This window comes from Dendrobates tinctorius, unplaced genomic scaffold, assembly GCF_039654945.1.
Source record: "Dendrobates tinctorius isolate UK_male_01 unplaced genomic scaffold, ASM3965494v1 ptg000083l, whole genome shotgun sequence".
Classification (NCBI taxonomy): domain Eukaryota; kingdom Metazoa; phylum Chordata; class Amphibia; order Anura; family Dendrobatidae; genus Dendrobates; species Dendrobates tinctorius.
The window spans coordinates 1,830,170-1,843,711 of NW_027361751.1; the positions used below are offsets into that span (position 1 = coordinate 1,830,170).

At 41.2% G+C, this 13,542-nt stretch overlaps 1 protein-coding gene across 1 annotated transcript; it reads left to right on the plus strand.

Annotated features, from left to right (window-relative positions):
- Positions 1–5,924: 5,924 nt before the first annotated feature.
- Positions 5,925–9,054, plus strand: CARTPT (CART prepropeptide). The gene is made up of 3 exons (XM_073584333.1): positions 5,925–6,088; positions 6,319–6,402; positions 8,733–9,054. Exons 1-3 carry the CDS (start codon positions 5,936–5,938, stop codon positions 8,838–8,840), a joined length of 345 nt encoding a protein of 114 aa, XP_073440434.1. The 5' UTR covers positions 5,925–5,935; the 3' UTR covers positions 8,841–9,054.
- The last annotated feature ends 4,488 nt before the right edge of the window (positions 9,055–13,542 follow it).

Genomic DNA, 13,542 nt, shown 5'->3' on the forward strand with positions numbered 1-13,542 from the left:
GTTGCAAACTGTATTTATCACATGACGATGTAAAAGCCATCAGATGTATACCTTTATCTAAATGAGGTCTGTTTAGTTTCCATTAGGATATCCACCAAATGCTGGACACCTTAATTGAAACCAAACAGTCCCCATCATAGTTAAGCTATATTAGTTTCCATGACCGTCCTTGGGTCTGGCATTTAAAATACAGGATGTCAGGGATGAATATAGCAATTTGTCCCTCATATTGTGTAACTGGTCAGCAAACCATGAACAATTCTATACCTAACTTTGAAAACATACTCCCTATTAAGCCTCACCTGTGAAGTACATCACTTTTTTTTTTACTTTTGCTGGTATTTTTGGGTGAAAAGGGTAACAATTCTAGTGGAAGTAGTTGTCAGAGCTTGTTCCTTAACCCACCGAAAGGGAAGGAGGGAGGTGTTAGGGGACCTGTTACCTTAGTCACTTACCCATTCCATTACTTGGAGGTTGAGAGTTCATTGGGGGGTGGAATTAATGGTGATCTGGAATTAATTTAATAATAAACATACAGAACTCAGCATAAATGAGTACACCCCATTTAAAAAGTAAGGCTTTATTCAATATCTCACTGAACTCAAGAATAATTTCCAAAATTTTGACAAGACGGAATTGAATGTAACTGCTCATATTTGCAAAATCGTTATGTTCTGACATACAAAAATGTAATTTGTATACAAAGCTGAATTTCAAAAGTTGCAAAGTATTGGTGAAAAATCTAAAATATATTGAAAACTGGTGAGTAAATGATAACTGCTTTATTAAAGTGTCTTAACATGCAAGCATTACAAAGGAGATTAGCATTCAGCAGAGGATCCCCTGAAGGATTATACATAAAACATGTCTGTGTAGATAACTAATGTAATTAAGACTGTTGTCCAATACTAATGATATAACACAGCATGGGCAAATTCCTTATAAAATTTGTAGTTTAGTATTATTTTGTAAATTATTTTTGCTCTGAACTGCTACACCACACATTTTCTAAATGAAATTAAGTTCTGTTGTGCGTCTTACAAATCCATACAAAATACACTCACTGGCCACTTTATTAGGTACACCATGCTAGTAAGGGGTTGGACCCCCTTTTGCCTTCAGAACTGCCTCAATTCTTCGTGGCAGAGATTCAACAAGGTGCTGGAAGCATTCCTCAGAGATTTTGGACCATATTGACATGATGGCATCACACAGTTGGCGCAGATTTGTCGGCTGCACATCCCTGATGCGAATCTCCCGTTCCACCACATCCCAAAGATGCTCTATTGGATTGAGATCTGGTGACTGAGGAGGCCATTTGAGTCCAGTAAACTCATTGTCATGTTCAAGAAACCAATCTGAGATGATTCGAGCTTTATGACATGGCGCATTATCCTGCTGAAAGTAGCCATCAGATGTTGGGTACATTGTGGTCATAAAGGGATGGACATGGTCAGCAACAATACTCAGGTAGGCTGTGGCGTTGCAACGATGCTCAATTGGTACCAAGGGGCCCAAAGAGTGCCCAGAAAAAATTCCCCACACCATGACACCACCACCACCAGCCTGAACCGTTGATACAAGGCAGGATGGATCCATGCTTTCATGTTGTTTACGCCAAATTCTGACCCTACCATCCGAATGTCGCAGCAGAAATCGAGACTCATCAGACCAGGCAACGTTTTTCCAATCTTCTACTGTCCAATTTCGATGAGCTTGTGCAAATTGTAGCCTCAGTTTCCTGTTCTTAGCTGAGAGGAGTGGTACCCAGTGTGGTCTTCTGCTGCTGTAGCCCATCTGCCTCAAAGTTCGACGCACTGTGCGTTCAGAGATGCTCTTCTGCCTACCTTGGTTGTAACGGGTGGCAATTTGAGTCACTGTTGCCTTTCTATCAGCTCGAACCAGTCTGCCCATTCTCCTCTGACCTCTGGCATCAACATGGCATTTCCGGCCACAGAACTGCCGCTCACTGGATTTTTTTTCTTTTTCGGACCATTCTCTGTAAACCCTAGAGATGGTTGTGCGTGAAAATCCCAGTAGATCAGCAGTTTCTGAAATTCTCAGACCAGCCCTTCTGGCACCAACAATCATGCCACGTTCAAAGGCACTCAAATCACCTTTCTTCCCCATACTGATGCTCGGTTTGAACTGCAGGAGATTGTCTTGACCATGTCTACATGCCTAAATGCACTGAGTTGCCGCCATGTGATTGGCTGATTAGAAATTAAGTCTTAACACACAGTTGGACAGGTGTACCTAATAAAGTGGCCAGTGAGTGTAATTGGACTGTGCGTCTACCTGCAAAATGCAAGCTGCAGTGGGCAAATATTTAATTACCGCACCAATCACCGATTGTAGATAAAGTAGAGCTGAATTTGTGATTTAACTATTTACTTTCAGCACTATGATTGATCTCTGCAAAAGCATCTGGATTATTTGCAGCAAAAAATCTGCACATCAATAGTTGTCTAATAGATACTTCAAGACTGCAGTGCATTGAATAGCATTCATAACCTTTCAAACTTAAATGTATTTTATTAGTATTTTATGTGCTATACCAACACTAAGCTGCCAGCATTTGTGAAGTGTAAATGAAATGATATAGATTTTTCTAATTATTTTAAAAATATAAATCTAAAAAATTGTGACATGCATTTGTATTCAGCCACTCAGAGCCAATACTTTGTAGGACCACCTTTGACAGCTAGCCTTTAGGGATGTCTGCCAGCTTTGCACATCTAGAGGCTGAAATTTTTGCCCATTCTAGTTTGTAAACCAGCTCTAGCTCAGTGAGATTGAATGAGGGCTTCTGTGACCAGAAATTTTCATGTCTTGACACATATTCTCCATGGAATTTAGGTCTGGACTGACATATTCACAAACATGGATATGCTTTGATCTAAACCTTTCCATCATAGTTCTGGCACTATGCTTAGTGCTTTTATCCTGAGAGAAGGAGAACCTACACCCCAGTCTCAAGTCTTTTGCAGCCTCTAACAGGTTTTCCTCCAGGATTTCCCTGTATTTAGCTCCATCCATCTTCCCATCAACTCTGACCAACTACCCTGGTCCTGCTGAAAAAAGCATCCCCAAAGCATGATGCTGCCACCACCACATTTGACAGTGGGGATGGTGTTTTCAACGTGATGTTCAGTGTTAGTTTTCTACCACACATAGCACCTTACATTTTCTACTTTGGTCTCATCTCACCAGAGCACCTTCTTCCACATACTATCTGCAAATGGGACTTATTATGGCTTGCTTTAAAAAATGGCTTTCTTCTTGCCACTTTTCGATAAAGGCCAGATTTGTGGAGTATACGACTAATAGTTGCCCTGTTGACTGAGTCTCCTACCTGAGTTATGGATCTCTGCAGTTCCTCCAGAGTGACATGGGTCTCTTGGCTGCTTGTATAATTAGTGCTCTCCTTGCTTGGGAAGTCAGTTTAGGTGGATGGCCATGTCCTGGTAGGTTTGTGGTTGTGTCATACTCTATTTTTGGATGCTGGATTGAACACTGAACAGAGCTCAGATGTGAGATGCTCAGAGCTTTTGCTATTTTTTTAAAACCTAACTCTGCTTTACTTTTCTCCACAAGAATTATTCCTGACCTGTCTGGTGTGTTCCTTGGTTTCCATGATGCTATTTCATCCATACTTTTCCCAAACAACCTATGGAGGGCTTCACAGAACACCTGTAGTTACTCTGAAAGTAAATTACACACAGGTGGACTCAATTTACTAATTATGTGACTTCTGGAGGCAATTTGTCACTCTGTATTTTATTTAGGTGTATCATACAACAGGAGGCTGAATGGAAATACACATCACAATTTTCAGATTTATAATTTTAAAATATTTGAAAAACTATGTATAATTTCCTTCACAAATACTTGCTGCTTTGTCTTGGTATGTCTCATAAAATCTCAATTAAATACATTTACGTTTGTAAGTTAGCAGGAAAAAATCTTGAAAAGTTCAAGTGTTTTTGGTATAAATTATATTACCCCATGTCAAACAATTTACCAGTTGGTGCAGTAGATTCTAAGAAAACCACCAGACTCCCCATCCATGATCTGCATGCTTTCGATTGTGCATTAGAATAATTAATTGAAAAGGGGATGTGTTCAAAATAATTGAGTTCAATTAGTGAGGTCAAGAAACTGGTGTGAATCAGGTGGCCCTTATTTAAGGGTGAAGCCAGGACATGTTGTACATGCATTACACCTTGAAAGCCAAAGAAATATGGGTTGTTAGAGACATTACTCAGAGGAACAGTGTACTTTCATTAAAAAGTTGATTGGAGAGGGAAAACTTATAAAGAAGTGCAGGCAATGATCGGCTGTTCAGATAAAATGATCTCCAATGCTTTAAAATTAAAGCTAAACCAGAGAGACATGGAAGAAAACGTAAGACTGCCATTGGAGTGGGTGGAAGAATGGCCATAAGCGCCAGGATGATCACAGACGACCTCAAGTTACCTGTCAGTGCTGTTACAGAAGAAGCCTGTGTGACGCTAATCTCTTATCAAGAAGTCCCCGCAAAGTCCCACTGATAAAAAAAGACATGTACTGAAGCGGATACAATTTGGCAAAGAACACATCAACTGGCCTAAAGAGAAACGGAGAAACATTTTGTGGACTGATGAAAGTAAAAATGGGTCAAAGGGCCACAGACCGTTCGTCAGACGACCCCCAAACTCTGCATTCAGCCACAGTACACTCTGAAGACAGTGAAGCATGGTGGTGCAAGCATCATGATATATTGTAGGTATGTTTCTCTTACTAAGTTGCTGGACCTATTTACCACATGCCAGGGATCATGGACCAGTTTCCATTTATTAAAATACTTGAAGAGGTCATGTTGCCTTACGCTGAAGGGGATATGCACTCGAAATGGGTGTTTCAACAAAACAACGACCCTAAACACACCAGTAACCAAGCAAAATCTTGGTTCCAGTCCAGCAAAATTGAGGTTGAATGGCCAGCCCAATCCCCGGACCTTAATCCGATAGAACATTGTGGAGTGATATTGAAAATGCTGTTTTGAGGCAAAACCAACAAATGCCAAAAAATTGTGGGATGTAGTCCGAGCATCCTGGGCTGGAATAACAGTTGACAGGTGCCAGAAGGTGGTTGACTCTTTGCAACATAGATGTGAAGCAGTTCTAAAAAGCTGTGGGTAACAACTAAATGTTAGGTGAGTGATTCGCAGGAGTGCTAAATCCACAAAAAATAGTATAGTACATATTGTGAGTTTGTAAAGACAAATGCAGACACTGCTATTTTTTAGAACAGCCCGATGTTCATTTTTTGCTATTTTCTGTAAAGTAGTTAGATATTAGATACATTTCTCTTCATGTTTTGAATTAGAAAACAGTGTGCAATGTTCCAAATGCTGGAAATAAAAACTAGTATAGAGAGTTTGTCATTAACGCATGTTTTTGAACACACTTCTATTATTTTGAACATTGTTGTATATTGAGTCATATGAGACGTTCTTACCCTTTTTAGAAAGACTATCTGCAGATTCTAAATGAATTATTGGGTTGTATTGCAAGTACAGAAAAACAATATCGTGTAATACATATCACAGCTGCTGAAGAACATCTTCAAAAGAGCGCTACGTGTTAATTCATGGTTTGGTTTTGTGACCAGCCTTTCCTGAAAAAATCTTTAGTAGTAGTCTATCCTATGTATGTATCTATCATGTATCTGCCTATGTGACTACTGGTTAAGTATCAAGGATTTTCAGCAAGCCACTGTAGTTATCCATGCCTGCCTTCCTAATGAGGCTTGTGTGTATGGCTGCTGATGTCAGGAGGGTGCCTGCCTTCCTAATGAGGCTTGTGTGTATGGCTGCTGATGTCAGGAGGGTGGCTCCTGCCCCTATATATAGGGATCTGTGCAGTCCTTGGAGCAGCCTGGATTCAGCACCATGGAGAGCTCCCGCAGAGCCCTGCTCACACTGCTCAGCTCCACACTGCTCCTCCTGGTGCTCAGAGGCAGCTGTGAGGAGACAGACTACCTGGAGAACAGGTCCCTGGACTTCTACTCCCCCATAGACAACAACATCCATGAGAAGGAGCTGGTAGGTGACCCTCAATTCTATCTATGGTGTGATATACTGCTGCTGAATGTCTGCCATTACTGGAGCACTGGCATGGAAGACTCCACATTCTGATGGTCAGTAAGGGATGCCAGGGGTCAGTAAGGGTTGTCATATTAGCAGATGTTTTTTTTTTATCATATGGACAGCATATAGTAACCATCCATCTGTCCACCTGTTACTTAGTGACTGATGTCCCTGTTCTGCTCCAGATTGATGCTCTGCAGGAAGTGTTAGAGAAACTGAAAAGTAGAAAGCTTCCATCATTTGAGAAGAAGTATGGACAAGTGCCCATGGTGAGTGATGCCTCCATTTACTGGTCATTACTGCCTATGTGGAAAGTCAGATGGTGACCACAAGGTTTGCATTAGTAGATTCTGTGTAGGTGAATGCTGTCGTTCAGTTCGTGAGGAAAATAGTTCACAGTGGACTGTGTGACTTTGCAGTTGAAATAAGTTTATTTTTCCCCTTTTCTGCTTTTATAATACTATTATCCATGGTAAGACAGCTCCTCGGCACCGCAGACAAGCACCGAAGAGTTATGAATCAATGATGGAGAAAATTCAAGCTCCTGGACAAAATTGTTGTAGATCCATGCACACAACAAATACAAGTAGAAAACTGATAAAACTATCACACTGGATCGTCACTATTTTTGCTGCTTAATTTAGTGATGAGCGACCGTGCTCGGATTAGGTGTTATCTGAGCATGCTCGGGTGCTAACTGTTTCTTCAGAGTGCTCGAATAATATGTGCATGTGTTGCGCCTGTTGAACAGCTGTGAGACATGCAGCCACAGGGACTCGAGCATATTATTCGAGCACGCCGAAGACACTCGGTTAGCACCCGAGCATGCTCGGATAACCTTCGCTCATCACTACTGCTTATATTACATTAACATTATATTCATTTCTTTTTAAAATCAAAATATTCCAAATGGCTGCACTGATATTGTCATTATACAAGTAATCTCATTTATTTATCTCCGCATGCACGGGGGGAAAAGTATAGACAACTGATTATACTGATATATTGATGATGCATAGTGCGTGTATTTTGTGTGTGGAAGGAAGCAGAAGCGGACACAGGAGGAACATACAAACTCCATGCAGGTGCTTTCCTTGGTCAGATACGATCCCAGGATCTCAATGCAGTTAAGGTTCATCTGTGATGAGAGTACAGCAGCACAGAACGATATGATCAACATCTATTTTGCAGCTCGGTCGTCATTTACTAGGTGATGTTTTCAGATCCTCACTCTATAAAATCAATTTCTTTATTTGAAAAAAAAATTAACTAAGTACATGTCATGTTTGTTTCAAGCTTTACCGCCCTTAAAGGGAATCTGTCAGCAGTTTTTTTTGCTATGCAATCTGAAGACTGAATGCTGTAAGTGTTAAAACGCAGATTTCAGCAATGATTGTTATCAAGCTCTGTGCTGTTGTTTACTTGTAATGATTGTTTTATCACCAGGACATTATCATTGCTGGACTACGGCAGCGCCTGCATGGTAGTCTGACACTCCCCCTTCTGTTATAAGCACCTGTCTATAGTCATTGTATATTCAGAACACGGAGTGGGTGGGGTTAGCTTTCTCGGCTCTGCTTCATGACAAATCTAACAGCTCTGATTGCTTCAAAACGGCTGCACCCAGTAAACTAAGTGACACATCATTGGATTCAGGGTTGCTTTGTCTACATTACACTGCTCTCAGATGAAGTAGCAAAAAAAAACCTGATGACATATTCCTTTTAAATGTTTACAATGCTGCTTACAAAGGCAGACGATTCCTTATTGATGCGCACTGACACTGAGCAATCTATGATTGTTCAGTGTGATAAGGGCAGCCATAGAAGTTGTGCTGCCGAGAACAATTCACACTTGACGATGCGCTGCCGAGAACCATGATCGCTTGTAAAGCACAAAAGATCATTTCACCTGACAAAATAGCGGTTTGCTCATTCACTGGGTGATCGGCAGCCTGTTGACGCTGCATGATTATTGAGAAACAAGCTTCCTGATAATGGACGATAATCTTGCAGCGTAAATGAACCCGTAATGTGAATTGGTTAATTGAGAGTAAATGGCAAATGTCATTATAGTAGAAAAATCTGCAGATATTGTGATAAAAGGAGGTTAAATCTTACAATATCCTAATACAATCATTGCCCAATGTAAATATGTCTATTGTCTAGTGATAGAATAAAGAATGATAATTTGCTTATTTAACCTTACTTGCATTATTTATGCTGACCCCCCAAAAAAAATAATTTTGTCATCAGAACATTTGCCCAATATGTAGTCATGTTTCCATGCTGATGAATATTATTACATTTTATAGAAAAACAATGATCACATCTAAATGATTTCTCTTCTTTCCATTTATGGCAAAAAAAAAAAAAAAATGTAGCGCTAATATGTTATAACATTTATTTTAATAATGAAAAATATTATATTATTATAATATTAAAATATAATTATAATATTATAAAACATACAATATTAGGAATAAAACAGAAACTTTAGCAAACAATTAGTTTGGATATTTTAAACAAACTTCTAATTCACCGCAGTATTATATTGTTTTATGGAACTGGAGATAATTTTTTTTTTTTTATTCTTGCAGTGCGACGCAGGAGAGCAGTGCGCTGTCAGGAAAGGTGCTCGCATCGGGAAGCTGTGTGACTGCCCTCGAAGGACTTCTTGCAATACATTTCTTTTAAAGTGTTTATGAGAGTAATCTGAAGACGAGGGAGCGTCCCAGCTGATATTATCGGGAGATAAAATCCAGGGTTTGATTTTTACATGAAGTATTTTTTTTATTCCTGTTCTAGCTCTTACTTGAAAGTGATAACTTATAATTGTCCCTGTATTTCATTGTTTTCTACATAGTTCCGTAAATATATTTGCAGCATGTAGTTACGTGTAATAAAGGGTTTTTTGTTAAAGATGTGTGTTTTACCTTACATATGGAGGCAGTGTCAGTGTCTGCTGGGAAAAAGAGTACCAAAGATTTTACAGGGGTGGGCTGGACCGGGGGACAGGAAGGCAAATGCCCCTCGGGCCGCATCCTGACCGGAATGTGGTGGGAATGTTCCTGATCTTTGGTCTGAGAAAGCAGCAGACACTATGTGATTTAAGTTAGGCAATTACCAGATAATGATGTTCTACTAAGGTGTTCCTAAAAACTTTAACTCCATCCAGCCCTGTGCCCTAATAATATGTTGCAGAATCCTGTGCGCTATTATGGCACAGTGAAGAAGTCAGACCAAGAATTGTATCAAAACTATATAATATAGCCAACACTTAAGTTAAATACCTAAATACGGTAGTTATATATCTGTAAAGACTGAAAATATGATATTATTATATGACTTAACCCACCTAAGTAATGCAGCAGAAAAGATTAAAAACATTGGAACAAAGGTCTTTTTTTGGTCATCATGCTGCAAAAAAAACAACAAAACACATAGTCATGTCTGTGTCAAAACATCAGAAGGAAAAAGACTGTCCGGAATGTTAAAGAAGCTTTGTCCTTCTCTACTCCAAAAATCATCGTACGTTAGGCCGACAAAAAGGGATATTTTGAAAAATGTCACTTAATTAGACCAAGAAAATATGATCCTGTAAATATAATTGTACCCCGATCTCTGAAATCCCCTTTACTATCTAGAACAGACTTTTTTCTGCACTGCAACACCTCCAGCCAGGTTCTATGCGGAGCGTTGCAGTACAGCTCTACATAGGTAAATGAGAAATGAGTATTAAAATCAGCTTTACTAATACTTTGGATAACGCATTCTAGAGCCGAGGGGGGTCTTTACTGTCAGGACTCCACATATAGCAGAGTTAACCTTCCAGAACTGTAAAACAAAAGAATTCATCACGAATGTGTCAGGAACACCACACTGCACTTTCTCACTGAGCCAGTGCGCGTGTCCTGAGTACAAAGACTGTGCACAAAGATACCTGCGGAGCAGGGTCTCAGTGGTGATGATGCATGCTCCAAGCTCACAGGACCTGAAGCATGTGACTGCTGGGGGCGTGGCCTCAGCTCCACAGAGCCAGGAGCTGCAGGGAAACTCCTAGAAAGGTAACTACAGGGCAATGTTACCAAGGGGCATAGACAGAGTCAGAAACCAGATCAAGCCAGGGTCAAAGCACAAGATAGCAATACAGTACCAAAGGGTTAGACAGAATGGATAGTCAGGATGTAGCAATAGATCAGAAAACCAGAACGGGCAATAGACGGTACAATAGGGACAAACTGTAACGGAGTAACGATAGCCAAGCCAGGAGGTCAGAACCGGAGAAGACAATAGTACCAAAATGAGAGACGGAGTACAGAGTGAGGGAACGGACCGGATCATACACGGGAAGCAAACAAGCAACGCAGAATACACGCACACCAGGGGTCAGACACACCAGAACAACAGTATAGCTGACAGAGGACCCTGGTAAAGAGTGAGTATAAATACCCCTCTCAGATCCAGAAAGAGGCCACGAACACTTAACCCTGTGAGTGCATGGCAAGAACCCTGTTCAAACCATGACAGAATGATGTCTACAGGTTCTCATAACACCACTGTATAGAGAAGTCTTTCCATAATAGGCTAATGACAATATTTGGCTCAGCCTACATTGTTTCCTCATAATCCAAAATATAATATCAGATGTGCCGACCATTGCGGTCCTGGACTAATTTCTTCATGATTCACATTCAGAAATCAGCTTTTATTGCATAAAGTCTGTGTTTTTCATGGATAGAAATTGTACCCAATATGGTTTATGGAGCTGCTCACATGTTTGTGTATTTTTGCGGACTGAGTGGTCTGCACAAAGTCATGGTGACATGTCTTATTTTGGTTTAAAGGGGTTTCCCACAAGCAAACTACATTTTAATGAATAGATCTTACAGTATTTTTATTCTAAGTTCCACTATTGAATGTGTAAAATAATATGTCCCTGTCCCAAGATAATGTTATAAATGTGCTCCTGTGTAATGCATGTGTCTGATGGTGCCCAGGGCGGTAGCTGCGGCTCTATGACCCCCTGGCACCCCACAAATAAATCTTGTCCCGGACCATATGTATTGTGCTATGAACGGTGCATTTCACTCAATTGCAGCTGCACACACATCAGAGGACATCCGATTCAGTTTAACAAGTTCAACTTTACTGGACAGTTCAAGTGCATCAGTCTTTACTATCAGGCACTGCACCCTCCGGTTCAACACAGTACATTTCAAGTGCTTGGTTATGTTCAGCTCGGACTGTCCGTACTTTAGCAGCTGCTGTTAGCCCTAGGTACTGACCGTCCGGCACCACAGCATTCCCGAGGTCCACTACTTTTCCCTCTCATAATTCCTTGTCCGGCTTCCTCTGGTATGGAAGGGATTAAAGCACACTACTCAGTTCCTAGTTCAGGCCATAAGCCCTGGGCGTTACCGGAAAGGTCCACAGGAAATATGGTACGACCTCGTGCTGCTAGAATGATATGTACTCCACGGGCCTCCAGCCCACTGCACCTTGAACTTCAGCATCACACAAACCTCACACTAATTATGTCTAACGTAACAAGATAGTAGTTCCCCTTTTTACTTGACCTATCCCCCACACAAAATCCAGAATTAGTTCCAGTTTTACTTGAACTTTGTCCTTCCCATTCTGGGCTGGTCCAAAACATTTAACTATATCCTACACTATTCCTATCATTTAAACACTAACAAGGCCCATCACCATTTATTTTGGCCTGTCACTACTCTGGGTCCTAAAACTTTTCATATATATTAACCTAAGCACTAATCTATATCCTATGCTTTCCCTACTCCTCAGCTGAGTGTACCAGCTGTACCTTAGGCGTTACTTTGCAGCATCCACACAGCAGCATCAGTACCTATCACACTTTGCATTAGTTATAACACTCTCTATACATTTTACATATCATCATAAACACAATAACACTGCATATCAATATTCACATTATGCAATTTGTTGTCTTCCGGGCAGGTGCATGACAGTCTCTGTCACACCCTTACACAGGAACATAGTCTGGACAGACCAAATCTCCTGGCCTGGAGAGGAAGCAAACAGTACTGTATAAAGCAGGGGATCACAGCTGATTCTTTCTGTGAGATAAAACAAGAGTTTAAACAGGCAGAGAAATGCTTTACATCACAGAAAGCAGCAGCTGTGATCCCATGCTGTCCTGTCTGTAAACTTTATTTTGCTTCATTTCCTGCCCAGGAACTGTGGTGTGATCAGACCATGTCCCTGTACAGAAAGTTGTGGGAAGCAGGGTGTGTTGCAGTCCGCGCTCCCGAGATTCACAAATCACCTGGGATGCAAGATGTTGTAGCAGTGTACTCCTTTATTTCCTCCTACGCGTTTCGGCGCCCTTCCTGGCACCTTCCTCAGGGATAACCCTGAGGAAGGTGCCAGGAAGGGCGCCGAAACGCGTAGGAGGAAATAAAGGAGTACACTGCTACAACATCTTGCATCCCAGGTAGTTTGTGAATCTCGGCAGCGCGGACTGCAACACACCCTGCTTCCCACAACTTTCTGAAGGTTTTTCCACGAGCGAGTGGTTGGTGGAGGTCCTGCAGCAGCTGATTCTGTGATATGCTCTCAAGCCAGTTGTGGGTTACACAACTGGAATAGGTGAGTGGAACTGTATTATACCGCTCATACTTCTAGTGTCACTAGTGATAGGGCACTATTGCGCCTCTTGTTCCCCCCACCATTTTTGTATTGATACATGTCCCTGTACAGTCAGACACAACCATTACACAGTACACAGCAGGGGCACATTTATAAAATTATCTTGGCACAGGAACATTTTTAACACATCTGTGGAATGTATTTTTATTCCGAGATCTATTGATTTCAAGTGTACATTGTTCGTGGGACAACTCGTTTAAGTCTTGAATCAAACTCAACACTGCAAGCAGGGTTGGACTGGCCTGGCAGGGTACCGGCGAAATGCCCGATGGGCCTGAGAGAGAAGAAGAAGTAAAAAAAAAAATTGTGGGAAGAGAGAGACATGTAAAGTGCTGTGGGCTGAGAGAGACATGGAAAGTGCTGTGGGAAGAGAGAGACATTGAAAGTGCTGTGGGAAGAGAGAGACATTGAAAGTGCTGTGGGAAGAGAGAGACATGGAAAGTGCTGTGGGAAGAGAGAGACATGGAAAGTGCTGTGGGAAGAGAGAGACATGGAAAGTACTATGGGAAGAGAGAGACATGGAAAGTGCTGTGGGAAGAGAGAGGCATTGAAAATGCTTTGGGAAGAGAGACATGGAAAGTGCTGTAGGAAGAGAGAAAAATGGAAAGTGCTGTGGGAAGAGAGGAAAATGGAAAGTGCTGTGGGCTGAGAGAGACATGGAAAGTGCTGTGGGAAGAGAGAGACATGGAAAGTGCTGTGGGAAGAGAGAGACATGGA